The sequence below is a fragment of the Lynx rufus genome, unplaced genomic scaffold (assembly GCF_022079265.1).
Source record: "Lynx rufus isolate CCGP_SWC_20201006 ecotype Redwood Valley unplaced genomic scaffold, mLynRuf1.p SCAF_36, whole genome shotgun sequence".
Taxonomy (NCBI): Eukaryota; Metazoa; Chordata; class Mammalia; order Carnivora; family Felidae; genus Lynx; species Lynx rufus.
This window is the reverse complement of record NW_025814852.1, coordinates 49,386-77,345: the sequence shown is the minus strand read 5'-3', so window position 1 is coordinate 77,345 and position 27,960 is coordinate 49,386. Positions and strand designations below refer to the sequence as shown.

Genomic DNA, 27,960 nt, shown 5'->3' with positions numbered 1-27,960 from the left:
TGTTGCCTGGGTGAGACCTCTGTGATGTGGGCTTCACACTCACCACACGTCTAACTTGGTGGCTCTGTGTCCTTGTAGGTGGTAATGTGGACCTGGAAAGCCAAGCTGAAGGGAAGAAGGAGGTAGAAGCCGATGACGTGATGAGGAGTGGCCCCCGACCTATCGTCCCGTACAGCTCCATGTTCTGCTTAAGCCCCACCAACCTGTGAGTCTCCTTCACCTGCCCATGCTGTGTGCCTGTCCCATGCCTGTGGCCATGATCCAAGTGCACAGTAGCAGGGTGTGCTGACATGACCTGGCAGGCACTGATTCTGTGCACTTTACATGTTCTAATGTTCTGAGCATCACGGCAATCCACAAGGACATACTTCTGTTACCTCACCCTACAGGGGAGAACAGGTAGCCACAGAAAAGGTCCATGGCTTGTCCACAGACACATGGCCAGTCAGCCCAAATGGTAGAGCTGGGGTTTGAACCCAGTCAGTCAGTCCCAGAGCCTTGCCGTTAAACCCCTGCTGCAGCGAGCGTTTGTTGCTGCGCACGTGCACCCAATTCATGTCCATCGTGTACGCGCGCTTCCATTTGTCCACCTTTCCATCACGCCCACCGTCCACACATGCATGTGTGTGCACACCACATTCACTCACAGGTCTGCCCGTTTCTCGCCTCTCTGTTTATCACGAAGTCAGCAGCATTTCTCATCCACTCATCAGCCCAACTTGCTGCATTAGGTCAACCAGTACTTATGTACTAACAGCATTCTAGGTGCTGGGAATGGTAATGAGCAGAACAAACAAGGATCCCTGTCCTGAATAAGCTAAGTGAAGGTGGGAATGTCATGTTGGGTCTCGCTGGGAGGTGAGAATGATGAGGAGGGGGAGGGAGACCATCCCTGGCAGAGGTGACAGACAGAGTGAAAGTGGAAGCACTTAAAGGCCAGTGTGTTGGAGCAGGGAGGCCAGAAGGCAGCCAGATCTGGTTGAATCGGGCTTTATCCTCTGTCCCCATCCCTCCAGCCTGCAGTCTCTCCATCCGGCCTCCATTGTCCATCCTTCCTTCCTCTCTCCATGCCTTCACTCAACACACATTTTCTGGGAGCTTCCTCTGCTCTGTTAGGGAGTGTGGACCTGCCTGTGAGCACTGCCGTGCGGTGCGGGAGGGAGCAGGCAACATCTGGGAGCAGCTGGGGAAGGTTGGGGAGCCTTCCTGGAGGAGGCAAGGGATCTCAGTTGAATCCTGAGGGTGGATGAGAGCTAAGGTGAAGAGAGATGAACAAACATTCCTTGTGGAGAGAAGAGAGATCACAGTGGTCCAGAAGTGAGGGTGTCAGGTGCAGAACAGCTAAAGACAGAACTGAGTGGAGCACAGAGACCAGAGTCCTATGGAGAGGCCGTGATCTGCACTCAGAGCACCAAGGAGCACGGAAAGGTTGTAGGCAGCTGGCGGTCAACAGCAACACAGGCTGCATGTCAGCAGAGTCCTTGGATGGCCCTTAGTAGGGTGGCCAGGGTTTTCAGGAAGAGACGGAGGAGATCTGATGTCATAAGGGGAGGTTTGGGAGTGAAATGCTTGGGGAGAAACTTTGGAGACAGAATCTATGGAACTTGATGATAAACTAGATGTGGAAAGGGAAGGAGATGGGAGGAGATGGGAGGGATGACACCCAGAGTTTCTGCCTCATGGCTGGGGCCCCACCAAGCTGGGCAGGCGAGTGCAGACCCTGCAGAGCCGGGGCGGCCGGCGGACGTCTCAGGGCCAGGTGGGCTCAGGAGCAGACGCTAGGGATGGAGGTCAAGGTGGATACTCAGTCCTGAGATGCAGAAGGAAAGAGGCAGAGACGGAGTATCCTGGAGCTGGGAGGACAGTTGTGTCCGTACAGAAGGAGGCATGGACATGGGTAGGGCGGCTCTGGTGGGGGTGGGGGTGGAGCGTGGCAGTGGTCGTGGTGAGGAGGAGAAGAGCATAGTAGGGCCCTTCAAGGCAGAGAGAAGTGGGTGGATGTGGCTGGGAGGTGGGAGGTCCTCTCAGACCTCAGGCCCTGGGAATAGGGAAGTAGTGGCAGGAGGGAGGGGTAGGACCCAGAGGTGGGACACACGTCTGCCCTGTACAGTGGTTCTGTGGCTTCTCCTGCTTGTCACCTTCACTGCCCTCTTAGAGGTCTTCCCAGACCTCCCGGGTCACCATCTGCTGCTGTGTTCTAGCACCTGTCAGCATCTGAGAGTCTCCCTTTAGGTTATGTCTATACTGTTCTGTGGTGCCCTTGTTCACCACCGCACTCTGCTGTCTGGCATGTACCTCCACACAGCAGAATAGTGGTCAGTGATGCTGACTAGTGCTGAAGGTGGACAGGGGACTGAAGTACAGGTGTGCACACGCAGCTCTGGGGGCTCAGACAAGCACGGACCAATATGGACCTAGAGAAGCTTCCTGGGCTCTCCAGAGAGGCCTACTCTCCACAGGAGTGCTGGTCCTCAGCCACCTCTCTGAGCAGCCCCTCCACGCCACGTACACTAGGCCTGTAAATCTGTACAGGGCACGGCTGTCCGCACATAGAGGTAAACGCGTAGGCGTGGCTGTGCTCTCATAGAACTTTATGGACACAAACGGGGCTTGTGAGCTGTAGTTGGCTGGCCCCTGCCTTCCTACCGCTCTTCCTGGGACACCCTCTCAAGAGTCTGAGTCACCATCAGTCACCTGGCTGCTGTCTCCCAACACAGAGACACTTAGTAGAGCTCGGTTCTGGTGTAACACCTTCTTTCAGGGAGAGACCAAGCACGTGCTCTGGTGCGGGGGGTGGGGGGGTGGTGGCCAGCCGGGCCTGTCTGTGGGCCTCTGGCGACTTGTGCTTTGCCCCACAGGCTCCGCCGCTTCTGCCATTACATCGTGACCATGCGGTACTTTGAGATGGTCATTCTTGTGGTCATCGCCCTGAGCAGCATTGCCCTGGCAGCCGAGGATCCTGTGCGGACAGACTCGCCCAGGAACAACGTGAGCACCTCATTCAGGCTGTGGAGGGGCTGGGAGGTGTCAGGCTCCTGTCTGCTCCCTCTAGGGGTGTGGGGTGAGGGTCTGGGGGCACCTCCTGGCCCAGCCCCAAGTTATAGACAGGAATAGTGAGGATATGCCCAGGGCCAGTGCCGCTGCCAAAGGGGGCTCCACCCACGACAGTGGCCCGCAGGACCCCTGGCCAAGGAGTTGTCTGCTCAGAGGCCTGGAGGGAAAACGTGTTCCCACTGAAATAGTCTTGGCTCAAGCTTTCAGCCTAGCCTTTGACAATAACCTTCCTGTTGGTTCCAGGCTCTGAAATACATGGACTACATTTTCACAGGCGTCTTTACCTTTGAGATGGTGATAAAGGTGAGATATGTAGTTGCCCTGGTGGCCCCAGGGCTTTGCTCATCCTCCCTCATGACTGAGATGCCACAGGGCCCCTGTAGCCGCTGTTGAGGGCTTGTGGTGGGTGTGCCCTGGGTGCGTGCTCAGTGAGAGAGTGCATGCACAGGTGTGTGGTGATGGGTGTTGTGAAAGGCAGAGGCCAGTTCATGAAAGATTCACCACAGCATTATCCCAGTTTGGGGAGAGCTCACTAGCATCATTCCTGTGTCTACCTCACTGCTAAGCAAGGGCTACAGGCTTCCGTGAATGTGCAGGTATGGGCTCAGCCCCACCCTCGGGGTTGTCTCATGATAGAGGAGGAGGGCCCATGACATCAGCCTGGGGAGAAGGGGAGCTTGGGGAGAGGGTGGAGGCCTCAACACCCAAACATCATGGTGAGTGGGTGCTGAAGACTTGTGTAAAAGAATTCCAGGGGCGTCTGGGTGGCTCAGTCCGTTAAGCGTCCAACACACGATTCAGTTCAGGTCATGATCTCCTGGTCATGAGATGGAGCCCCACGTCTCCATCCATAAGATTCTCTCTCCCTCTTCCTGTGCTCCTGCCCTGCTTGCCTGAGCAATGCGCATGTTGTCTCTCAAAAAATAAACAAATGAATGAATGAAATAAAAGAGCTCAAGTGTTTGATGTTCGGTTAAGGACTGACCATTTCATTGTGATTGCTTCTGTCTCTCAGTATTGGCAGGCACTGCTCCCTTTTCGGTGTCTGACAGGTGGTGGTGCATGTGTTTGCACACACTGTGTTCAGCTGTGTTGCATGCACACACACACGCATGCAGTCTTTGACTACAGTGCAGCTTCGGGTGTGCCTGTGACTTGGGTACTTCGTGTGTGTGCATCTGCATATCACGCCTGCTTCTTCATTTCCTCTTATAAACTCCTGGTGGGGGGGGGAAGCATTTTTTTTTGTCATCCCATTTTATAGACACGGAAGCTGAGGTTTAGAGATATTAAGGTGCTTGCTGGAAATCACAGCTTTAGGAGTGGCAGCACCAGGTCCGTGTGAACCCCCAAAGCCCTTTCTCCTGCTGCAGAGAGCTGACCCTCTGAGGGTCTGGGTTGGGGCATGAGCTCCCTGGGGCTGTGCATTCCTACAGCCCAGTGATGGGGGAAGGCGTCTCATTTTTAGGCTCCAAGGGGATTGGGGGCCCAGGCAAGATCTCAGCCAGTCATTACCAATGAGGGATATTTGGGTCAATGGCACTGAGGTTGAAAGGCCCCCTGAGGGCCTCAGAGGCTGTGACCTGAGTAGCATCTTGTCCCCAAATCCATGACTCTGCGGCCTGGCCCTGGTTTTCTTTCTGAAAGATTGTATGCCTAATACGTGTTTCTCCTCTGAAGATGATTGATTTGGGACTGCTGCTGCACCCTGGGGCCTACTTCCGGGACCTGTGGAATATTCTGGACTTCATCGTGGTCAGTGGGGCCTTGGTGGCATTTGCCTTCTCGTAAGTACTGTGTCTCCTCTGGGTCTGTCTGGGCTGCAGTCCCCAGAGCTGTAATGAGTATGGGAATAAGGGAAGGAAGGGCCCCATTGGCCTGCGCGGGCTGTCTGTAGCTCCTGTCTACTTGGGGCTGGGCTTGTGTGGGGTTAAGAAGATCTCAAGGCCCACTTGGACCTACCACAGCTTGTGGTTCTGAGATTGTGTAGGCAGTCCTCTGGGTTATTCGGTGTCTGCCTGTCGGGTCCTTCAGAGCAACTACCTGCCCTGACCTTAGCTGCACCACTTGTTCAGCCAGAGCTGGGCGGTGGTGCTGGTGGGTGTCTTCCCCTGTTGGAGCGTTAGACCATTTTCTCTGACTCCATAGCGGGCAACACTCAGCCCTATTGTGGCTGGGCCTGGATTGGCTCAGATCCTGCATGGTGATGGGCATGGGATAGGTATGGGGGGCTTGGGTGGAGCTGTGGAGGAGATCCAGAGATTAGGAAGACCCCCAGTGATGCAGACACCGAGGGATGGTGTCTTCATCTTCTCTGAGCCCTTGGGGAGGGCGAGGCCTCCTCACTGACTCTCTTCTCTTTGTCTCTTCTTGCTGGACTCTCGGTAGGAGCTTCATGGGGTAATGCCTTCCCTCTGCCCCGTACTGCCCCACATCATAGCACAGCATGGCCCCTTGTGGGCCGGTTCACCACCATGCCTCACCTCTGCTCATCCTCCTCCACCGTCCAGGATGCATGCTGCCAGGAGCCATGTCCCCATGCCACATGTTCCTGCCTCACCTCCAGGGGCTGGGCTGGAAGCTGGGGCTGGGGCTGGGACTGGGGCTTGGCATGGCCAGTCCTTGGTGGGGAGGTGCCCCAAGTGAGTGCTGGAGGCTGGGGACATGGGCCCTGAGGGCAGTGAGGGCTCAGAGGGGAGCCGCTGCAAACATGGCTGCCAGGATGTCGGGCATCCTGAAATCCCTTCCCACGTCTCTTCTCCAGAAACGGGGCTTTCTTTCCTCTCTGTTCTCCACAACTGCCTCTGTGGGGGTCTTAACCGGCTTTCTTTGTATATAAAGTGTCAGTGAGGGGCTTGGGAGTGACACAGGGGAAGGGGTACAATCCAGCTTGGTGGCCTCAGCAAGACAAAGGCTCTGAGCGGGCAGGAGAGAAACAGAACACAGAACACCCGAGGGCTGCCCCTGCAGAGAGCCCTCCCCCCAGAAAACCAAAGCAGGTGTCCCTCCCTTCTGCCTCCCTCAGGTGTCCACCCACCCACCCTGCCTCTTGTTCTCTCTGTGCTGGTCTTAGCAGGGCTGCTGGAGGAACCTCGTTTGGGATTGGGTGTCAGGAATGCTGGGGTATAGAAACACCCGACGTGGTGGTCTGGAGGCTGGGTTTTTCCCATCTGGAAGCTTGGTGTTTCAGAGAGAGTTTGATCTGGTTCTGGACTGTAGGCCCTAGCTGGGTCTTGAGAGATATAGGGGGCTGGGGCTCTCCAGCTCTCCTCAACCCACAGATCCTGCCTGGGCCTCGTAGCTCACTTTCCCTAGAGCTTGGCTGGAGTCCAGAGAAGACCACTGGTGGCCCTGCTCCCTCTCTTCATGTGCAGGCTCCTTGGGAGCTTGGAGAGAAGTGGCCTCTGAACAGGATGGAATAGGGCCCCCAGCCCTGAGTCCTCAACCACTGCTGAGCATGGAGTGTGGCCTTGCTTCTAAGAATTGCTTCCTTAGGAAGTCTGTGAAGGCCACTTGGGACGCTCCCCCCACCCTGCCCACCAGCCCTGGCTTTTGATTGGTAGGAGGGCCAGCCCCCAGAGTCTGACATTTCCTGGGGCCCTGGCAGCCTGAGAGAGCCACCTGGGTCTGCTCTGGCTTCCTGTGAGGGCTGCCTGATCAGGACTCACAGGTCCTGGATTTCCAGGCTTGCATCTGGTGCCTGGAATTTTTTCCTGACTTCTTGTCTTACCCACCCCCCACCCCCACTGCCCCACTCCCTCAATCTTGGTTTTCTGGTCTGCTGCTCTCTTTGTCTCTGTGGCTTTTTCTCCCTCCCTCCCTCTCTGTTTCTTTCTCTTCCCTTTAGTATTTCTTTCTTTCTTTGTCCACCCCTTGCATTGCATTGTCCCTTGCGTCACCTTTGTATTCATCTAACGTTTTCTTTTTCTTACTTTGCTCCCCTCCTCCCCTCCCAGCACGCCTGTCCTCCCTCTCCTCTCCCCTTTCTGTCAGTTTTACCTCATCCGGAGGAGTGTGGGGGCAGCTGAGCGAGTACAGTCAGGGAGATCCAGACATGTTCCTCCCTACCTCCCTATACCAGGGCTGGAGAGCAAGAGAAACCAGCCCTTCCAGAAGGCTCTCGCACTAATGGCTTGTAGGTTTCCATGGGCTGGCCCAGGCTAGGTCTGCAGTCCTGGGGCCAGCCCCCTTCTGTCCTCTTTATTTCCATTGCCGGTCTTAGCATGGTGGCCAGAGGAAGCTGGTTTAGGGGAGTGCTGGGGTAGAAGTGGCCGACGTGGTGTGGGAGAATGGCTTCTTTCCTGCTGGAAACCCAGCATTCCCTTACACCAGTTACTGCTGACCCAGCCCTGGCCCTCATCTGCTCAGATGAGGGCTTTGCCATGCAACCCGTAGGAGGAGATGCAGAGGCCTCGCTGTTCCTGAGTGTTTGCCCTGGGGCCTAAGGCAAAATGCTCAGGAGAGCCTAACCCAGACCCCAGTAGGCTTTGTGGAATCTGAGCATGAGTGTGCATCCTGCCTGTCTGCATGTGTGGCTTCTCCCTTCTAGAGGATCCAAAGGGAAAGACATCAACACCATCAAGTCCCTGAGAGTCCTGCGCGTCCTGCGGCCCCTCAAGACCATAAAACGGCTGCCTAAGCTTAAGGTGAGAGTGTGGATTTGGGGCTTGAGGAGTGTGCAGGGCTGTGTATACACGTGTGTGTGGATGTGCACGTACATGTGAGTGTAGGTCTAGACGTACGTGTATGGGTATTGTGCACATAGGTACGTGTAGTTATGCTTGTGAGTGTGTGCACATGGGTGCCTGGATGTGAGTGCATGTGTGTGTTGTGTGTACAAGGTTGCACTGCATGCGGGTATGCACACGCATGTGTGTGGTATGCACATGAATGTGTGAGTGCACGTGTGCACGTAGAAGTAACCCTGTCTGGCTGCAGCTTCCACGTGGGGTGGGATGAGACCGCCGAGGGAGGGCCCCTACTTGTGTTCTCAGATGGTGCGTTGTGTGAGCGGGTCAGGCTCTCTCAGTTCCGCGACTCCCCCGCGAGGAACGCTTAGTGTCAGTAGTGTTCTGTAAGGCTCTTCTTCCTCAAGCCGGCAGCAGACACGGTACAGGGAAGAAGGGGCTGCCGAGAGAAGCGGAGGGTCCCGGGGGACATGCAGGGAGGTAGGGGCTCTTGAGAAATGGTTACTGGGCTTGGCCCTGAGGATGGGTGTGGCTGAGGTTCCGGATAAAGGAAAGAGTATGGACCCGAACACCTGGGGAGTTGTGTTAAAGTATGATAGTCACTGAGCTTCTTCCTCACTGTGAAGAATGCTTTGGATGCTTAAACTCATTTAATCCCACAAAACTGTGTAGTACAGTGTTGTGAGCAGCGTGCGGATGTAACCCTTGCAGGCCTGAAGCAGTGTGGGGGTTGCAGAAGGCAGTTTGCTTGTGAAGGGGTGGACTGGGGCGGGGGGTGGCTTGAAGGCGGCCAAAGGCCCTCTGTGTCAAGCAGGGACCTGGACCCGGCCTGGGGGGTCAGGGGTGTCATGGACACCATGGAAGTGGGCAGTGGCTGCATTTGCTGAGGCAGCTGCTGGTGTCTGGACTGTGCCAGGCAGTGTCTTGAGGGATGGTTGTGGGTCTGCCTTTTCGCACAGCTGGAGCAGGATGGGGGGAGTCTCCTCAGCTCTGAGAAATAGGGAGCAGGGCCAGGGTCAGCAGTACTGGGCATTCAGGGAAAGCCGAGCTTCTGGGTGGGGAAGAATCTGAGAAAAAGCTCTGGCGGTGGCAGGAACAGATGCCAGAGTCACCTCTGGGCCATACCAAAACACGCCAGAAGTCTCTGTCTTGGAGCTGGCCACAGCGTTGTTGCCTCTCTGCCCCATTTTGGCTCCCACCTGTGGGCAAAGTATGACCCACTGGCAGGCCGGGGTGCAGGAGCAGGGTCTGGCCGTATCCCCGTCCACACTCCTTTCCCTCCCTGTCAGCCACCCCTGGCACACGCTGGCCTGGGCTCCAGGTTGTCCTCATTTATGTAGCCTGACCCAGGCTTCCAACCACCAGCTTCCCGTCAGGGTCCAGCCCGTCTGCCCAGGCCACCTCCTCTAGCACCTCCTGCCCGCTCATCCCGTCCTGGGAGAGGCGGTGGCAGGCAGCTTCCTGTGTTAAGTCAGTGGGCAGCAGTTCCCTCCATGATTATGGCCTCGACGGTCCTCGGATACGGGGAGGCCCGGAGGTTCTGAGTTGAGCTCTCTTCCCCTCCAGGCCGTGTTTGACTGTGTGGTGAACTCCCTGAAGAACGTCCTTAACATCCTGGTTGTCTATATGCTCTTCATGTTCATATTTGCTGTCATTGCGGTGCAGCTCTTCAAAGGGAAGTTTTTCTACTGCACGGATGAGTCCAAGGGGCTGGAGAGGGACTGCCGGTAAGTCAGGCAGGGCTGGGAGTGGGGAGCCCAGTGAGGGCTCTGGGAGGAGCCTGCTTGGGGTCCACCAGAGAGCTGGGGGTGTGCCTCTGTCCAGAGGGTCACACTGGGACTTCTGGCTCATTTTCCTCAGCAGAGCTGGGGACCAGGCACTTCTGAGGGGCATGTTCTTCCTGCCCATAGACATCAGGGAGCACATGGTGGTGGGGGGGTCACTGGGGTGTTGCTTGAGGGCTCTGCAAATCTTGGAGCTCTAGGCTAGACTCTAGGGTCAGAAGGGCTGCCCTATGCCTGGAGCTGCTTTCACCATCACTGCGAGGCCTCAGGCCTCTCTGGACCCAGCCCCACTCCAGAGCAAACAGGAGAGATGCCCTCAGGGAGGAACTAGGGGAAATGGAGGCGGGTGCTGGTGCGGGTGCTGAGCAAGGTGGTGTGGGCGGCTGCTTCTCCAGCCACAGGCAATGGCCCCAGCTGCCTCTGTTCATGTAATATTCTCTCGTGTAAATACACCACCACGAATTTACCCACTCTGTGACTGATGGGCATGGGGGGTATTTCCAGTCTAAGGCTCTTGTGAGCAGTGCTGTTGTGATTGTCCCAGTATGTGTCTGCTGGGAGGCACACACATGCAGTTCTAGGAGGTGTTGCACACCTGGGAGTGAGACTGCAGGGTCGTGCACTGTGCTTGTGTTCAGCTTCTGCCGGTGCTGCCAGATAGGTGTGTAAAATCGCACTCCTGCCACATGGCTGAGAACTCCAGTACTGTGCACCAGGGGGTTCTTGGTGTGTTGCATCTTTGGATCTGTAGCCTTTCTCATGTTGGGCTGGTGGCATTTCTCTGTGGTTTAATTTGGGCTGGGTGCCTCACCAGGTGATTGACCACTCCAGTATCCCTGGAAAGGGTCTATGCAAGCCCTTGCCTGTTTTCCCGTATGGATGTCTTTCACTTTCTGATTGATTTGTAGGAATTTTGTGAAGTCCTGGATAGGCATCCATTGCCAGATCTATGGATTATGTCTTCAAGGTCTTAGGGACGCCTGGGTGGCTCAGTTAGTTAAGTGTCCGATTTGATTTCGGCTCAGGTCACGATCTCACGGTTCGTGGGGTCGCGCCCTGCTGTATGCTGTACAGCCCTCAGGCTGTATGCTGACCGTGCAGAGCCTGCCTGGGATTCTCTCTCCCTCTCTCTCTGCCCCTGCCCCACTCACACATGTGTGTGCATGCACGCGTGCTCTCTCTCTCAAAAGAAATAAACATTTGAAAATTAAAAAGTAAAATAAAAATAAAAAAGTAAAATAAAAATCTTGATTGTAATATAGTCCAATTTATCTCTCTTATGTTTAGTACTCTTTGTATCCTTTTCAGAAAATCTATACAAAGGTCAGGGAAATGCCCTGTTATGTTTTCCTCTAAAAGTTTTAGTTTCGCGTTTGACATTGAGATCTGTGATCTATCTGGAGTTGACTTTGTGTGTTAGGTGAGGTATGGATAAAAATAAATTTTTCTGTAGATGGATATCCAGTTGACCCAGCACCATTTACCTGAAAAGACCATCCTTTCCCCATTCAGTGATATCCTTTGTTTTTACTGAGATAACAATTCTTACGAAGCATCCATTGAAAGTGAACAACTCAGTGACTTTTAGTATATTCACAGATGTTTGCAACCACCACCATAGTCAATTTTAGAACACTTTCGTAAGTTAAAAAAAAAAAAACCCACAAAAAACCCCGTACCCTTTACTACCCACTAGCGCCCCATCTCCAACCCTAAGCAACCATGGGTCTATTTTTTTCCTCTTTAGTTTTCCGTGTTCTGGATGTTTCATGTAAATGGAATCATAAATATGTGGTCTTTGGTGTCTCATCTCTTTCCTTTACCATCATGTTTTTGAGGTTACCCGTGCTGTAGTGTGTGTCAGAACTTCACTCCCTCTTGTGGTTGGATCTGATTCCGCTCTGCAGATAGATATGCCGCATTTTATTTATTCATTCATCTGTTGATGGACATTTGGGTGTTTCCATCTTTTGGCTATTGTCATTAATGCTTCTGTGAACATGTGTACAAAGTTTTTGTGTGGACAGATGTTTTATTTATTTGTCTTTTAACGTTTATTTATTTTTGAGAGAGAGAGACACACAGCGTGAGCAGGGGAGGAGCAGAGAGAGAGGGAGACACAGAATCCAAAGCAGGCTCCAGGCTCTGAGCTGTCAGCATAGAGCCTGATGCGGGGCTCGAACCCACAAAACATGAGATCATGACCTGAGACGACGTCTGCCACTCAACTGACTGAGCCACCCAGGCGCCTCTCATTTCTTTTGAGTGTATACTTAGCAGTGGAATTGATAGGTCATGTGGTAAATCTGTTTACCAGTTTCAGGGACTGACAGACTTCCAGTATGACTGACCCATTTTATATTCCTACCAGCAGTGTGGGAGAGTTCTGATTTCTCCATATCCTTGCCAACACTTGTTATTTTCCTTTTTAAAAATTTAATTATAGCCATCCAGTGGGTATAAAGTGATATCTCAATTCAGTTTTCATTTGCATTTCCCTGATGACTCATCATGTTGAACATCTTTTCATGTGCTTATTGGCCATTTGTATATCTCCTTCGGAGAAATGTCTGTTCAGATCTTTACCCATTTTTTAATTGGGTTATTTGTCTTTTTTGTAATTGATTATAATAGTTCTTTATATATTCTAGATTCAGGTCCTGTCAGAGAGAGGATGTTCAAATATTTGGTCCCATTCTGTGTGTTGATGATGTCTTTCAAGCACAAAAGCTTTACATTTTGATGAGGTCCAATTTATCTACTTTTTTCTTTTATTGCTCCTGATTTTGGTATCATATCTAGCAATCCCTTCCCAAATCTTACGCCCCCTTGTGTTTTCTTCTAACAGTTTTCTAGCGTTAGCTCTTACCTTTAGGTCTTTGATCCTTTTTGAGTAGGATTTTGGACATGGAGTGAGGTAGGGGTCCAACTTCCTTCTTTTGCAAGTGGATACCCAGTTGTCCCAGCACCATCTGTTGATGGTGTTTCCCTCCATTGGGTGGGCAGCCCTTTCAAAAATCAGTTGGCCATAGACAAATGGGTTTATTTGGATCCTTGGTCTTTATCCTCTAACCTCCTCTACATTCTCATCTCCAGGGGTCAGTATTTGGATTATGAGAAGGAGGAAGTGGAAGCTCAACCACGGCAGTGGAAGAAATACGATTTTCACTATGACAATGTGCTCTGGGCTCTGCTGACACTGTTCACAGTGTCCACGGGAGAAGGGTGGCCCATGTGAGTGTTCATATGGTTCATTGTGTTTGATCAGGCTAGAGAAGAGGGGCAACTCGGACAGGGAGTCCCATACTCTGCATCTGTTTGTGTTTTAGTCACTCAGCAAATACCCCATAGGCTCTTGTATCTACCAGGTAAGACATAGCTCTGCCTTCCAGGAGTGGGGTGGCCTGGGAAGAGGAGGAGATTACACCAAAGCACACCGCATAGTGATTTCCTGAAAGTCCTTTTTGAGTAGCTGAAGGTCAGAAGTGAATGGGGCTATTCAGCATCTCCCTGTGCTACTCCTCTGGCCTCAGTTAAGGGTAGACAGAAGGATGTATGTGTTCAGTTGCCACACTGGATAACAGGGAGGACCACCACTCAGAAGGTGGGATCAATGCTCTGACAGGTGGCCCAGGGCTTTCCAAAGGCAGGTGAGGCTGGGTATGAGCTGGGGAGCTGGGCATGAGCAGGTGTGAGCCGGGAGTGAGCAGGGCAGGGCACAACTCGTGGGCCTCCACCTCTCCTGGGGTTAGGACATTAGGCACTGGAGACCTCCCCTTGGTGGCTCTCCAACAGTCCTGAGTACAAACCCCATCAGTAAGGTAGCCCACCTCCAGGAGGTTGCAGTCCTGGGGGGTGGGGTGGGACAGGCTTTGGCCTGCCATGTTGAGCCTCCTTTTCTCTTGCCATCTCTGGGCTCAGGTATGGAAGCCTCACCTGTGATACAGGTCTTGATTTCCCCATGGGTCTGTACTCAGGGGTCCCCCTGACTCTTGGTGTTTGCTCTTGACACAGGGTCCTGAAACACTCTGTGGATGCCACCTATGAGGAGCAGGGCCCAAGCCCCGGGTACCGCATGGAGCTATCCATCTTCTATGTGGTCTACTTTGTGGTCTTCCCCTTCTTCTTCGTCAATATCTTTGTGGCCTTGATTATCATCACCTTCCAGGAGCAGGGGGACAAGGTGATGTCTGAGTGCAGCCTGGAGAAGAACGAGGTGGGTGGCTCCCTCTTCTGTCCCCTGTGCATATGTACAGTGGACACTCTGCTGGGCTCGCTTGATGGGCAGCATGGGCAGGACCATTGGAAGCCAGTACAGCACAGAGAGAGACTGAGTGTGGGTGGTCAGGGCTGCCTGCGAGGATGAAGGAGACAGGCGTGGGTGCAGTGGGTGCTACAGTGTGGGGTTCTCCCCAGACAAGTTCTCAGTGCTCCTTTCTTTCCACACAGAGGGCTTGCATTGACTTTGCCATCAGCGCCAAGCCCCTGACACGGTACATGCCCCAGGACAAGCAGTCGTTCCAGTACAAGACGTGGACGTTTGTTGTGTCTCCGCCCTTTGAGTACTTCATCATGGCCATGATTGCCCTCAACACGGTGGTGCTGATGATGAAGGTGTGCGGGCCCAGTACGGGGGCAGTGGGTGGCCGCTGGGTGTGAGAGAACTGTAGTTACATTTGACCATGTCCTGGTCAGCATGGGATGCCTATGGAAGCCAGTGCCATAGGTTGCGCATGGGCTGAGTTGGTGAGAATGTCCTAGGAGGAGATGGGGAGAGCAGGACGGGGTGTCCGTGTGCTGGGCAGGCATGCAGTTCTCTCTGCATGCAGTGCTCTGGCAGAAGGTCAGGGTGATCCCTGGTGGGGTGTCTTGGGGCAGTTGAACCTATGGCCAATGGCACTCATTCCCCATGCAGTTCTACAATGCACCCTATGAATACGAGCTGATGTTGAAATGTCTGAACATTGTGTTCACATCCATGTTCTCCATGGAATGCGTGCTGAAGATCATCGCCTTTGGGGTGCTGGTAGGTGCCTTGACTCCCTCTTGGCCTCTTGGTGGTCTGCATTGTGGCTCCCCATCTGTAGAGAGACCTGCAGAGACTTACAGCATGGAGCTGGGAATCCCCCAAGCCCCCAGAGGAAATGTGACCTTGTAGGGGCGCTAAGGAAGGGGCTGCTCTAATGCACTCAGCTGCCTGAGCTCTGCCCCCAGCTCAGTTCCTGGAGACAGATGGAGCCAGATTCCTCCTCTCTGGACTCACAGCTCTCAGTCTGCACCTGCCCAGGCCCACAGGTGTTTACTTACCCAGCTGTGGTGTCCCACCTGGGGTGGCCCATCTGTCCCTTTGCCCCTTTCTTGATTAGGAGCCACGTCTTGCAACTCCTTGCCTGGCAGAAACCCTCACCAGCCACTAGCAGTAACTGCTCTTTTTTCTCTCTAGAACTATTTCAGAGATGCCTGGAATGTCTTTGACTTTGTCACTGTGTTGGGAAGTATTACTGATATTTTAGTAACAGAGATTGCGGTAAGTAGCATTTCCTGTCCCTCCTCGAGGGCCCCAGCGTGATTTCCTTCTAGGTGGTGCTCCCTCAGTGTGCCTCCAGGTCCTAAGTGTTAGCTCCTCTTCTCTTGCTAGAGTTCCCCAGGAGCCCCTGGAAAGAAGGAGTCTCCTTTCCAGAGGTGGAGTTGGGGACTGAGGACTGATTGAAAAAAATGCTTTTTCTTGGATAAGAAAGTGGTTCCCAAAAGGTCTTCCAGTTTGGTGGCCTGAGAGCCACCTGGGAGCTCCATGGTAACAACTGACCAGGAAGACAAGAGTCTTTTAAATCTGTGTGTGTCTAACAAATCTAACAATTTGGCACCAAAATTACATAAACTAAAATCAACAAGAATATAGGATATTTTAAAATACCAGGTTTGTTTTACATGTTTGTACGTGTGTGTATAAATAAAACTAGACAATCTCATTCATGTTAAACATGCATGGATTATATGTAAAAACTGACCAAGTGCTAGAATATAAACTTGTCTCAACAAATTTCAAAGAATCTGAATCATAAAGCAATATTCTTTGAGTACAGTGCTTTCTCTTAGAATTAAATGGCAAAAAATCTCATCTCTGTCTTATGTTGAATTCTCTAGGAGCATCACCTGAGATGGGGTGCTTATACAAATCATTTCTTAGGAAGTAGTCCCAGGCAAAACCATTAGAGAGTGGATTGGGGAACTGATGGGTAAGAGAAGGAGGACCAGAAATGTATCTGGAGCCAAGTCGGGGGTGAATTTGGCTCATCCCTCACTGGGGGTGGTCGCACTTCAGAGCTGCAAACGTCTTCCTCTGTACCTGTTAGTGCTCAGCTAAGGGCTACAGCTGGAGGTGTTAATGGTCAGACACCTCCGGCTCTTCTGAGTATACCCCGTGTGCAGGCAAAGCAGGCTCTGGCACCTGCTGGGGGTGCAGGAATGTCAGATTCCATGGTAACAGGGCCACATGGTGCCCGTTCAGTGGTAACAAGTGTCTGCTGTGCCACCCTGGCTCTGCTCAACTCTTGTACACACCTCACACTGGGTTTACTTCACTCATTCTTCAGGATGGTGCTGGTCACCATCTCTGGAAGAAGAGGGTTGGTAACCAGCTGGAGTTGATCTGAGTTAAGTTGATGTTCATTAACTCATTCTTCCTCTGACCCTTTTGAGGTCCCCTGAATGGTGGCCATCTGCTGCTCTGGTTGCTGGCCTGGTAGGTGGCCCACACTGTCATCCACTGTAACCTAAGTCCCTGATTGCCATACTTGTGCTCCAGCTGCCGTGGTAGTCCAGTCATAGTTAAGACTGGTCATAGAAACACCTAGAAAGGCCCCAGTGAACCTCCTGATGTCCAGATAGACTTCTTCCTGCCCCTATGTACTGGTAGCTCTGCCCTTCTCAATAACCAGCATATGGGGCACCTGGGCAGCTCAGTCAGGTAAGTGTCTAACTCTTGATTTCTGCTCAGGTGATGATCTCACAGTTGTGAGATCAGTCCCTGAGTTGGGCTCAGTGCGGTGTGTGGAGCCTGCTTGGGATTCTCTCTCTCTCTCTCTCTCTCTCTCTCTCTCTCCCTCCCTCCCTCCCTCCCTCTCTCTCTCTCTCTCTCTCTGCCCCTTCCCTGTTCTCTCTGTCTCAAAAAGTAAACAAACAAACAAGCAAACATAAAACAAAGAATAACCAGCATCAAATACCCTGGCCAGTATGGAAACTATGCTCTGCCTGTTTTTCTTAAGGCATGTTCCACAGTGGAAGCTTTCCCTACTCCTTGAGCCAGGACCTCTAGATTTGCCATACCTAAACTTGGGGAGAGGGAGCACAAAGTCTGCCCTCAGTAGCTGGAGTGATACTGAGAGGGGCTACCCCGAATTCTACCCCTTGCTTCCTGGGTCTGGACGTTTTACCAGTTGGGCACCCAGTACCGCCTCTTGGCCATCAGTTCATCTTAAAGGACAACATCCCAACCCCATGAGGTATATAGCACCAAGCCAGCATTTAATCTGTGCCTTTAAGAGTCTGTTTCAACATTTTATCAGGTTAGCATCTCCTGAATGATGTTGAATATGATATGGATCCTGAGTCATGTGTCCTTTGTAGCTCCTGTGCTTATGCTGAGCTGATGTTATGTGGAATCCCATGTTGATGAATCTCTGATACTAGCGTAGGCCAAGGTATTCCGTCAGCAAAGACGAACCCACACCCAGGATATGAGTGATCCCACTTGAGATAAATCACTGCTGTTTCCAGGTGAAAGGATTCCCATGTAAGCAACTTAGTACCAAGGGGCTGATTGACAGCCTGAAGTGTGGTACACTGTAAAGGCCTAGCTGACTTCTGCTCATAGCGGGCTGGATGTTCAGCAGCGGCCATGGCTGGATCAGCTTTGTTGAGAGGGAGCCCAGCTGGGTGGCTCAGGCACAGCCTTCATCTCAGCCACCACAGTCACTTCATTCATGGATCTACTGTATAAACACTGGGGCTGTTGAGGATGGAGGCTGGCTGTTACCTGTTGGGCAAACAATCTCAGGAGCTGGTTCTTAGTGCCCCTACAGCCGTGGATGCTCTGGTGGACCTGGTTGTGTATTACAAGGACCTGCACGTCACGTACATTCCCCAGGCCCATCCAGCCTTTCCCCAAACTGTTCTTTCTGGAGTCCTGACAAGGCTTTAGCTCTTGCCAGAGGTCCTGTAGTCCATACCACAGGCAACTTCTTTCTCCATAGACACCATGGCTGATGAGGTACCCAGAGCACCACCCAGAGCTCTGCTTCACCACTGCCTTTAAGGTTGTCTCTGTGTGGGACTCTACTGAGGCTGTACCAATTTATTGAGCCAACTGCTCCATAAATCAGGTTGGCTATAGTGATCATCCCATGATTCACTGGGGTCAGGGTGAGCTCAGGAAGACAGAGTTGCAGCAAAGGTGAGACATCTGAGGCACTGGGCCACCTGTCATATGACTGTGTCTTCTAGACATGCTTGGGTTCGGCCCTGGATGCAGCACTTCTGTCATATGCAGGATTGATGACGGGCCTGCTACATATACTCATAAGGAGAAGCTTTGGTACCATAGGCACTGTTGTTTCATGGTCAGATGCAGTCTCCACCCAGGGCCCAGTATCCAGGAGTAGCCCTCTCATTGGTGATGTCTGTAGCAGATGACATGGCCTTGTTCCAGAATCCTAGGTCTTTGCATTGGCTTTTCTATGTAGGCTTTCCAGCGACTCCACACAGTGTCTTTATCTACCACAGATACCCCAGCACTGTGGAATCTGTTGCATTTTATGGCCCAAGGTATAGTGCTCCTGGTACTGCAGCATGGATCTGCTAGAGACCCCTCTCTTGCTCTGAAATCTCTCAAAGCTGGCAGCTTTGTGTCACCTGATAAATAGGTCACAGCAGTATTTCCTTTGTGGTAAATGCCATCTCTGAAACCCAAGGAAGCCTATGAGAAGTAGGAAGTGTGAGGTGTGATAACTGATTTGTCTTTTACCTTGGGATCCATGTCCTGACGTGGCTCATACCACTGATTATAGTAGTCTTATGTGTTAGGTTTCCACCTAAAATATAAGGAAAGATTATTCCAATCCTAAACAAATTCTTCCAGTGAATAGAAAAAGAGTGAACATTTCCTATTTGTATGAGACTAGTATAATCTTGATACTAAAACTTTTTAATTGAGTATAATATGGGAAGATCATAATCCACACTCATTAATGTAGATACAGACACATCAGAAAGTCTAATTTACATTAACAGATCAAAGGACACTGTTAATGTGATTCTGTCTTGGCTCCAGAGAAGATGTACGGTAAAACTCAAATTGTATTCATAATAGAAATTATTGGTAATCTAGGAATTACTGACTTGATGAAGAGAATTTACCAAAAAATCCTATGCAAACATCATATAATGGTTAAATTTGGAAACAATTCCCTTTAAAATCAGAGAAGGGCAATGATATTTGTAAGCACTACTTCTTTTCAACATTGAACTTCAGGTCCTGGTCAGTTAAATAAATTGAATGTTAGCCCCACGAAGACAGAGGTTTTTGCCTATTTGGTTCACTGCCATATTCTAGGACTTAGAATAGTGTCTGACACTTTAGGTATTCAGTAGACACTTGTTGAATGAATAAGACAAGAAAAATAAATAAAATGTCTAAGTATTAGAACAGGAATAGGCAAAACTGTCATTATTCCTAGATAACATTATTAGCTATTGATGAAATCTGGAAAAATGTAACACTGATAAAGAGTGTTTAGGATGGTTGCTGAGTAGATTACCTGAGTGAGTAGTTGACTGCATGCCATTACAGCATTAGCAGTCCTGACAGTAAACCTAACAGTATACATACGCAAGGTCTATGTATGGAAAAGACCTCAGTGAAAGATAGTAAAGAAGACTTAAGTAGATGGTGTTCTATTGCACAGTAAATAATTAGTGTCAATCTCAGAGATAATTTTGTCCAGATTGATATGTAGGTTCAATGTAATTTCAATACAAATACCACTGATTTTTTTTGTTTGTGTGTTTTGGAAATTGACAACTTGCTTATAAAACTCATCAGAGAGAGCAAAGGCACCCAAATACTCAAGATATGTAAGAAGCAGAAGGTGCTGCTGCAGCTGTGGGGTGGGGGGACAGTTCCCATCAATGATAAGACTTATTATAAAGCGAGAACATTAAGAATATGGAGCTGACACAGGGATAGTAAATAAGCCAATGGACAGAATCAAGAGTTTAGAGTCAAAATCACTCGTGTATGAAAACTTGATGTATGACCCTGTTACTTAATGGGGAGACAGTTCAATAATTGATGTGGGTATAATGACTACCCATATCAGGAAAACCAGAAATTGAATCTTCACACCATTTACAAAAAAGAAAAATCTATTTCAAATGGATGAAAATACTTAAATATAACAGGGAAAACTTTAAAACTCTTAGAAGAAAATACAGGAGATTATCTTTAAGACCTTGGGATAGGGACTGTTTGCATAAGCAAAATATACGAAGCACCAGCCATAACTGGAAAAATTTTTCTATAAAATAAAAAGTTTCTGTTTATCCAAAGAAGAAAGGACAGTCCATTAACAGGGAGGGGTTGTTTGCATCACATTCCTTCATTTATCCGTTATAAATATTTATGCACTGCCTGTCATGTGCTAAGAAGTATTCTAAGTGCAGGGACAAAAGATGAAAATCTCTGCTCTTCTGGAGTTTCGTTCCATTGAGAAAGACATGGGTTTTCGACCACGATAGGCCCTGGGAGAAGGCACAGCAGAGAAGGGGTATGAGACATGGCAGGGGTGGGGGTGGTTCCAGGCTTTGATGGCTATGTGTCCAGACAAGATGTCACTGAGATGATGACTTCCAAGCAAAGATGTCTGGGTTTGTGAGGAAGCTGAGCAGGGGACGTCGGGGAGCAACACCAAGCCCTGCACCCACCCTATGCCTGCACTCACAAGGGAGGACATGGGCACACTGCCACAGCAGCAGTGTGGACAGAGGAGATGGGGGGCAGGGAAGACCTTGCAGCTGGAGTAAATTTTGGTTTATGTTATGAGTGAGTAGGAGGATTTGGAGGGTTTTGTGAAGAGGAGTGACATGATTTGGCTTTTTAGGCCAGACCTCTGGCTGCTCTGTTGAGGACACAGTGCAGGGCACAAGCAGAAGCAGCTAGACAACTTAGGGCTGTCTTCGTTTGGGCTATCCCAGGTGGACCCCAAGACAGGTGATCCCCAGGAATTCCAGGGGAGTGATGGAGTGGGCCAGGGAAGGGAGGCATCCAATACAAGGTGCTATGAAGTCAGTTAGCATTGTGGGTCCTAATGGGGAGCTCTAAGCCTTAGTTACCCCAGCAAGTGCAAGTGACTGGGGTATTTTTCACCAAGTGCTGTCTGCCACTGGTTGAAGGCTGGTGGCAGGAGGGGGAGAATTCTCAGGAAAAATAGATGTAGATGCTGACAACTGAGTATCGGCCCTGTGGGGATGAGTGCCATGAGCATCACTGCAGAGAGCCCAGCAGAGGGACTGGGTGTTTGGGCTAAGGCGAGAGACTGTCATTCTGGACGTATTTTCCGGGAGAGCTGTAGATGGACCAAATGTGGGTGTGACAGTTGAGGCAAGAATGACATCAAAGTCTAAGCACTTGGAAAATGGGTTGTCATTAATGAGAATGGAAAAGAATGTGGGTGGAACAGGTTTGTTGTGGACAGTCAGGATGCAATTTGTGCATGTTAGATTTGAGTTGCCTGGTGGCCTTCTCAAAGGAATTGTCCAAAAGGTAGTTGGACAGATGGGCCTGGAGTTTGGAGGAGAGATTCATGCCAGTGGCGTAAGATTGGGAATCATGAGCGTATAAGATGGTATCAGATCCATGAGACTGAATGAGGTCAGTAAAGGAGAGAAAAGAATGAGCTATTGAGGTCTGCGATGTGCCAACACGTAGTGACAAAGGCATAGCTGGAGGACAGAGAAGTTTTCCAAACCACTAGCAAAGGTTAGTGTCCAGACTCTGCAAGGCTTTTCTGTGATCAGTAAGAAAAACAAAAGTGACCACATTTAAAAATGAGCTGAAGGTATTTTAATAAGAAACAGAAATGGCCAGGGGTACCTGGGTGGCTCAGTCAGTTAAGCGTCCAACTTTAGCTCATGTCACGATCTCGTGGTCTGAGAGTTCAAGCCCTGCGTTGGGCTCTGTGCCGGCAGCTCAGAGCCTGGAGCCTGCTTTAGGTTCTGTGTCTCCCTCTCTCTCTCTGCCCCTCTCCTGCTTAAGCTCTGTCTCTCCTCTCTCTCTCTCTCTCAAAAATAAATAAACATAAAAAATCTTTAAGAAAAAAAAAACAGAAATGGCCAATAAACACAGGAAAAGGTGCTCAAGCTTACTTGTGATCAAAGAAATGTAAAGTGAAATGATATTGAGGTATCATTTCATACCCTCTGGTTTGTCAAACAGGAATTCTGACCATGCCAACGGTTAGCAAGGAAGTGGGACATCCAGAACCTGCACAGTACTGCGGGGGTGTCTGTTGGGCAACCTCTTTGGAAAGGTGTGGCAGTCCCTAGAAAGTTGAACATATGCATGCAGCTCAGCACCTTCTCTCTTGGGGACATATGCCAGAGCGCATCTGGGCTGGTGACCTGGGGCCACTGTCACACACGTTTGTGGCAGTGTTGTTTTCAGTAGCAGCAGAATGCGCCAATTGTCACGATACAATAACATAGGGAAGCCCACGCACACTGTGAGTATGAGGGTGACCTCCATGTCCAGAGAGGTGCTTCTCACAAACCGGGTTGGCTCACCATGGCTTAAAAGTTTGTCCAAGTCCAAAAAGGCTGCGCACAGTATCGTCCCGTTTTACAAAGGTTAAGAACAGTCAAGTAAAATGCATTTTAAGAGTTTGTGGTAAGACAGTAAAGAGAAGCACTTAGTAACAAGAATTAAGGGCAGCTACTGTGTCCAGGCAGGAGAAAGGGAGACAGGATGGACCTCAAAGGTAATGGTGACATTCTTGTTTTTTTAAGCTGGGTGAAGGATATATGGTTTTTTTATTTTTTATCATTTTTCTTTAAAATGCGTCTACACACATTTCTACATATTCTTTTGTTTATGTGGCATGCTTCACGGCTTTCAAAAATTAATAATCCAAATAATCTGGGCAAAAGTCCAAGGGTTCTCATTCAACACAAAAACGGAGGTTCTTATGTGCCACCAACTGTCGGTGCCGAGACATTGCCCAAGTGTTTCTCATCCAGAAATAGTTTGTACTATTGTGGTGTCTGGGAGGAGCAAGCTGGCTGCTGATCCCTGCAGGCCTCCTCCTTGGACACGCGTATCTTTGTTTCCCGGATAAAGGGGTGCAAACATTGAGCTCCCAGGACACAGCTCTGGGGGTTTCTTCATGTGTATGCGTCCTTGCCAGAGAGGGCAGACTGATGAGAGGGCATCAAGGGTGGGGCGTGCCAGTCGTGCAGAGAGCACGATGCCTTCTAGGGGAGCCTCCCCCTCAGAAGAGGCCCACACACGAGGCAGAGGCCTTCTGCAGTGCAGGTGGCCGGAGTAGCCCAGTCTCTTACTTCAAGTAAGCCCACCATGGCCGCTCCCAGCAGCCTCTGATGCCCAGCAGGGCTGGGGGTAGGGCCGAGAAGCCACTTGGCTTGGGAGCTCCACTGTGCCCTGACCACTAGCACTCTCAGAGCTCAGTCCATCACCCTGTCCTGCCTAGAGGAGAAAAGATGAAAGGAAGCCGTCGTGTGGATTAGTGGTGTCTTTATTTATTTTTTCATCTGTAGTCACTTCATATGTTACTTTGTGAATGTACTTTTTTTTCCTTAGGCAAAAATATGAGTGTCAGTTCCCACCACCAAGTTAACAATCAAAACAGAGCAATAGTCTTAACCAGGGTTATGTAGAGAGCGTTCCCAAGCAAGCATAAAACTGACATTGATTTCTTTGCCTGGAAATAAAAAAAATAAGTGTCTGTGAGTCATCTTTGGATTTGCATTACAAACAGGAATGCAAATGAATGCCACCCTGTCTGCATAACTTACAGATTTCAAAAATATGTTTTGATTTGATGCATTTTAAGCAGAATATGCAAAGTTTACTAAAATCCTAAAATTTTCCAGTTAAGTATTCAAAGTTTAAGTTTTTGCTTGTGTTGATGACTCATTTTCTCTTTTGTTTTCTGTTTTTGTTCTTGATTTACCTTAACCTACCTGCTGACTCACGCCATCCAACCAACATACAATGCGAAAACCATGTCTCCGTCTGTATGTTGCGCACCTGCTGCTCAAACATCCCAATTTGTAAATAATACGCAAATATCCATCCATGAAAACATCACATATAGGAAACGGTTGGTTTCGTGACTTTAAACGGTTCTTAAAATCCTTGCTTTGCTTGCTGTGCTCCTGCTCTTTCTTCCATTTCCTGTGACCCCTAGCCACTGCCTTCCTGAGGTGTGTGGTCAGAGTCTGGCGGTACCCATTCCCTCTGGCCTCTTCTCCTCAGTTCTGGGGGTCCAACAGGGCCTTCTGAAGACCCTCCCGGGAGCCATTTGATTTCAGGAACTGGCTTTGGGTCTAGAGAGGAGGTAGGGTCTTCTTGAGTGAGGCGGGTAAGTGGCCAGTCAGTTTTTCCTGTTGGGATTCGCTCAAAATTGGAGGGGTTTAGTAGGACATGAGTTTGGACCTGATCCTGTAGAGTCCATGGTTTCTCTTGCAACATCTCCCTTCTATCTGTCCCCATCATGCAAACAGACAAGGTCGGTTCTCCCCAGTGGCCTCTGATGATGTCTCCTAGAGCGTTCTTCCCAGACCTGCCCTTTTATAGGGAATCCTCCCCGGGGCTCAGGGCTGGCGGGGATTTGAGATTCTGTCTACATGATTCAGCAGGGGTTGTATAAGGCCTGACCGAGTAGGAAGAGGGGGGTCTGCCCCAGGAGACAGTGGGACACAGGGCTTGTGCTGCAGGCATCACTGATCCTTGTCAGTGTGTGCCCTTGGTCAGAGAGCTTGTGTGGAGTGCAGGCGGCGTGAACTGGGGCTTTCTCCCAGGCCTTTAGGGATGTTTGAGAGGAGAGCGGTTACCAGGAACAGAGGCTGTGACTGGAAATTCACATAAAATAGCAAATATTTGAAATTCCTATTACAGAAAGTCAGTGTTGGTGATAAAGTATTTCACAATTGGAGCGGAAAAGCTTGAGTTTTGAGAAAACGTCATTAGCTGCCACAGAAATCCCAAGCAGTGTGTTCTGCATGGGCTTCGACCCACTCAGGCCCGTTCACAGCCCTGCCCTGTCTGTGCGGGAAGAGCACCCCCTTTGTACTCCCCCTCTTCGTTCGGAGTGCACGCCTCACCTGACATGCTGGATACGCAGGGCTTTCCTTTCTTTTCTCCATCATCGTCACGTGAGAAGCAAGGAGGGGAGCAGTTTGTTCCACACTAGCTGGGCCTCAGCGCCAGCGTGGAGTGTGGCCCCCAGCTCACCTGCACCCTGACTCGAGGCTTGACGGTGGGTGCAGGGGATGCCAGTCTGGGCCTGGGGCCAGTTAATAACCCTTTGTGGGGGGCATGTTTCACAATGCCTGGCGCACTTTTAAGTCCCTTTCCTCAGTGATTCCTCACTGTCTGGGCACGATGTCCTAATGTCTCTGTCTTGTGAGTGAGGAAGCAGGGACTCCAAGGAGCTAGGAACAGTATACCCTCAAGATGATCAGCTACCACGTGAAGGGATGTGGTGATGCATCTTTGGGGTGCTCTAGACCCTTTGTGATGTAGAGGCAGAGTAAGGAAACAGTAGGTAAAGTAGTAGGTTGTCCCTGGTGTGACAGAAACCATGGACTCTGGTAGGATAAGGCAGGCTGTGTCCACCTCCAAAGGGTTGGCTGGGGCCAGAGGTGACTATGCACAGCCACGGGGAGGCTGCCGTGTGCTTGCTGCCCCGCCCTCCTGCATGCAGTCCGCATGGTGGTTCCTGGCAGCTCCCACCCCGGGTGCAGCCACAGTGTGCTCAGCCTGCCACGCTGCGCTTGGAGTGTCTGTGGCTGCTGTCACCATCCGTCCTCATGGCTCTCAGGGCTGTCTGTCTGTTGCCATCCCCACCCCTCTCCTGGGTGCCCACTGAAGCCCTGAGAAAAGGAGTCTGGGAGGGGGTGGGGTGGGAACTTGAGTCTCAACAAAATATAGTCAGTGACTTGTTGAATGTTGCATTTGTGCATTAAGTAATTTGGGTGAATAATGCCTTTCCCTGCCTTGTTTGTCTTCCAACCCTTCTTTCTCACCCAGAAGCCTATATTTTTCCCAGTATCTTCAGGAAATCTTCTGGTCTATGCCCGTGGCCTGAGTAGAGTGCTTTGGGCCGGGAAGATGCTGACTGTGTTATAAGTCTTGGCCTCTCCAGACCCAACTGAGCAGACGGTTTCAAAGTAGAGACCTTAGGAGAGGCCAGGCACTTGGCACAGGCACTTGGAAGCCCCCTCCCCTTCCTCTGATTTATTGTCTTGTACAAAGGATTTCCTGGCACTGTAGACAGAGTCCCCCTCCCATCCTTGTGCCCGTCCTCCTGAGGTGCTGCCTCATTTGAGAGTCCTGGGGCCCATGGAGTGAGTGTGGGTGCTTCTCAGCCATCCTGTACCACTGAAATTCTCTCTCCCCAGCACAGCAGGTGAGGGAGCTGTAGGCAAAAAACTTGTGTACACTCCAGGGTCACACCCTGCCGTCCCCTTCTGCCTTCTTGCTGATCTGGACCACAGTTGGCACCTCCTGCGACTGCCAGACCTCCCACCCCATGACTCCCATATCCAGCCCTCCAGCAGAGGCAGTCCAGAGTCTCCAGCCGCCCTGGTGGAAACCAAAGGAGCAGACAAGGGCTGGGTTGGGGCCGCCGTTCACAGAAGTAAGAGAGAGACTGGTCCCTCCACTGAATGCCTCATCCCAGCCAAGACCAGATGGGCAGTCCTGGAGGGAGGGCACCGCAGTCCTGGAGGGAGGGCACCCAGCTCTCCCCAGGCTCCCAGTGCCTCCTGCACGTGCTCCTCTGCTGCTGCTCTCATTCAACATGCTGTGTTCTCTTTTCTCTTCATTTGACCACTGAATCTGGTGATACGATGTGTCTAAGCCTGAGCTGCTTGCATATGTTAGAACACTCAAGTGGCAGGAAGCTGCTCTCAGGCTGTGGGTGGGCACCTGTTTTCTAAGCAGACAGAGGGTGGGAAGCGGCCTGGGTCTACAAGCACCCCCATCTCGTGGATACCACCCAGAGCCGTGCTCCCTGAAAGGGAGGTGCCAGTAATTCGAGGTGCCCCTGGGCCAGGGCGGAAGCCTCACTCCCAGGTAATCTGTGGAGTCCAGAGATAAAACTGTTTCTTTTTGCGCTTGATTTTGAACCCCTTGGATGAGGGAGCAGTGCTAGTTACCCTGGGATCTCTGGAGCTGAGACCATTTGTGGATTTTGTAAGTGGCTTCCGTGGTGTGAGCAGAGTCACCGACACGCCTCCTGTGGTGACTTGTCTGTAGGTGCCCAGAGCAGCCCCAGGGGGAGTGCTTGCCCCTCTGCCAGGTCCCGGGGCTTCACTGACTGTGTGGAGAAGGGAAGGGCCCTGCCACCAAGCCTGGGGTGGGGCCCTTCAGAGGCTCTCAGCGGAGAAGCAGTTCCACCCAACGCTCAGACGGCTCGGCTGTGTCCTGCAAGAGGTGGTCGGTGTTAGAGGCCCAGCCACAGTTGGTCTCCTGGTTCCATCTGGCAGCAAGGAGCTACTTCTGAGAACTTTTCTCTCTGTCCCTCCTTGTCGGGTCCAGGGGAGCCTAGAGTGGTGGGGTTTCTTTGATTTGCTGCATGAGAAGTGATGTGCAACGACAAGCTTTACTTCTGGAAGGTTTTCCGGTGGCCAATTGCTGCTTATACTGTAGAGCAGTGACTTTTTGTTCAGCCTCTCTCTGTATCCACTTTTCTTCAGACCACAGCAAGTCAGGGAGAGGTGGGTGGGGACCAACGTGCCTGCGCTTGCAGGAAGCTGGTTTCCGCAGGTTAGAGAACAGCCTCTCTTCCCTGCAGAACAACTTCATCAACCTCAGCTTCCTACGCCTCTTCCGTGCTGCCCGGCTCATCAAGCTGCTCCGCCAAGGCTACACCATCCGCATCCTGCTGTGGACCTTCGTCCAGTCCTTCAAGGTGAAGCCCAGGCACGGCCAAGTGCCCTGACCCTTCCCTTTGTCATGCACAGTGGTGTGGCCACCCCCTCTCTTGCCACCAGAGCAGCCCCCCTCTTGGAGGCTCCTTGTCGGCACCTATTTTCCTATGGTAGTTTATAAATACATTTTAAGTTATCCAGAGAGTATCTTGATAATGCTCACTGACTCTGAGATAAGCTTTATGACCGATTATAGATGAAGAAAC

The 27,960-nt window shown here is 50.9% G+C and overlaps 1 protein-coding gene across 1 annotated transcript in view; it reads left to right on the top strand.

Annotated features, from left to right (window-relative positions):
• The window catches only part of CACNA1B (calcium voltage-gated channel subunit alpha1 B), a 189,873-nt gene that overhangs the window by 130,983 nt on the left and 30,930 nt on the right, over positions 1 to 27,960 (top strand). Inside the window, exons 21-33 of the mRNA XM_047093796.1 lie at positions 79 to 205; positions 2,859 to 2,988; positions 3,298 to 3,357; positions 4,735 to 4,841; positions 7,604 to 7,700; positions 9,309 to 9,469; positions 12,623 to 12,760; positions 13,541 to 13,742; positions 13,976 to 14,140; positions 14,442 to 14,552; positions 14,970 to 15,053; positions 23,914 to 23,919; positions 27,619 to 27,735. Of these exons, the coding sequence (XP_046949752.1) occupies positions 79 to 205; positions 2,859 to 2,988; positions 3,298 to 3,357; positions 4,735 to 4,841; positions 7,604 to 7,700; positions 9,309 to 9,469; positions 12,623 to 12,760; positions 13,541 to 13,742; positions 13,976 to 14,140; positions 14,442 to 14,552; positions 14,970 to 15,053; positions 23,914 to 23,919; positions 27,619 to 27,735 (1,505 nt within the window). The remainder of the gene's footprint in view (positions 1 to 78; positions 206 to 2,858; positions 2,989 to 3,297; positions 3,358 to 4,734; positions 4,842 to 7,603; positions 7,701 to 9,308; positions 9,470 to 12,622; positions 12,761 to 13,540; positions 13,743 to 13,975; positions 14,141 to 14,441; positions 14,553 to 14,969; positions 15,054 to 23,913; positions 23,920 to 27,618; positions 27,736 to 27,960) is intronic.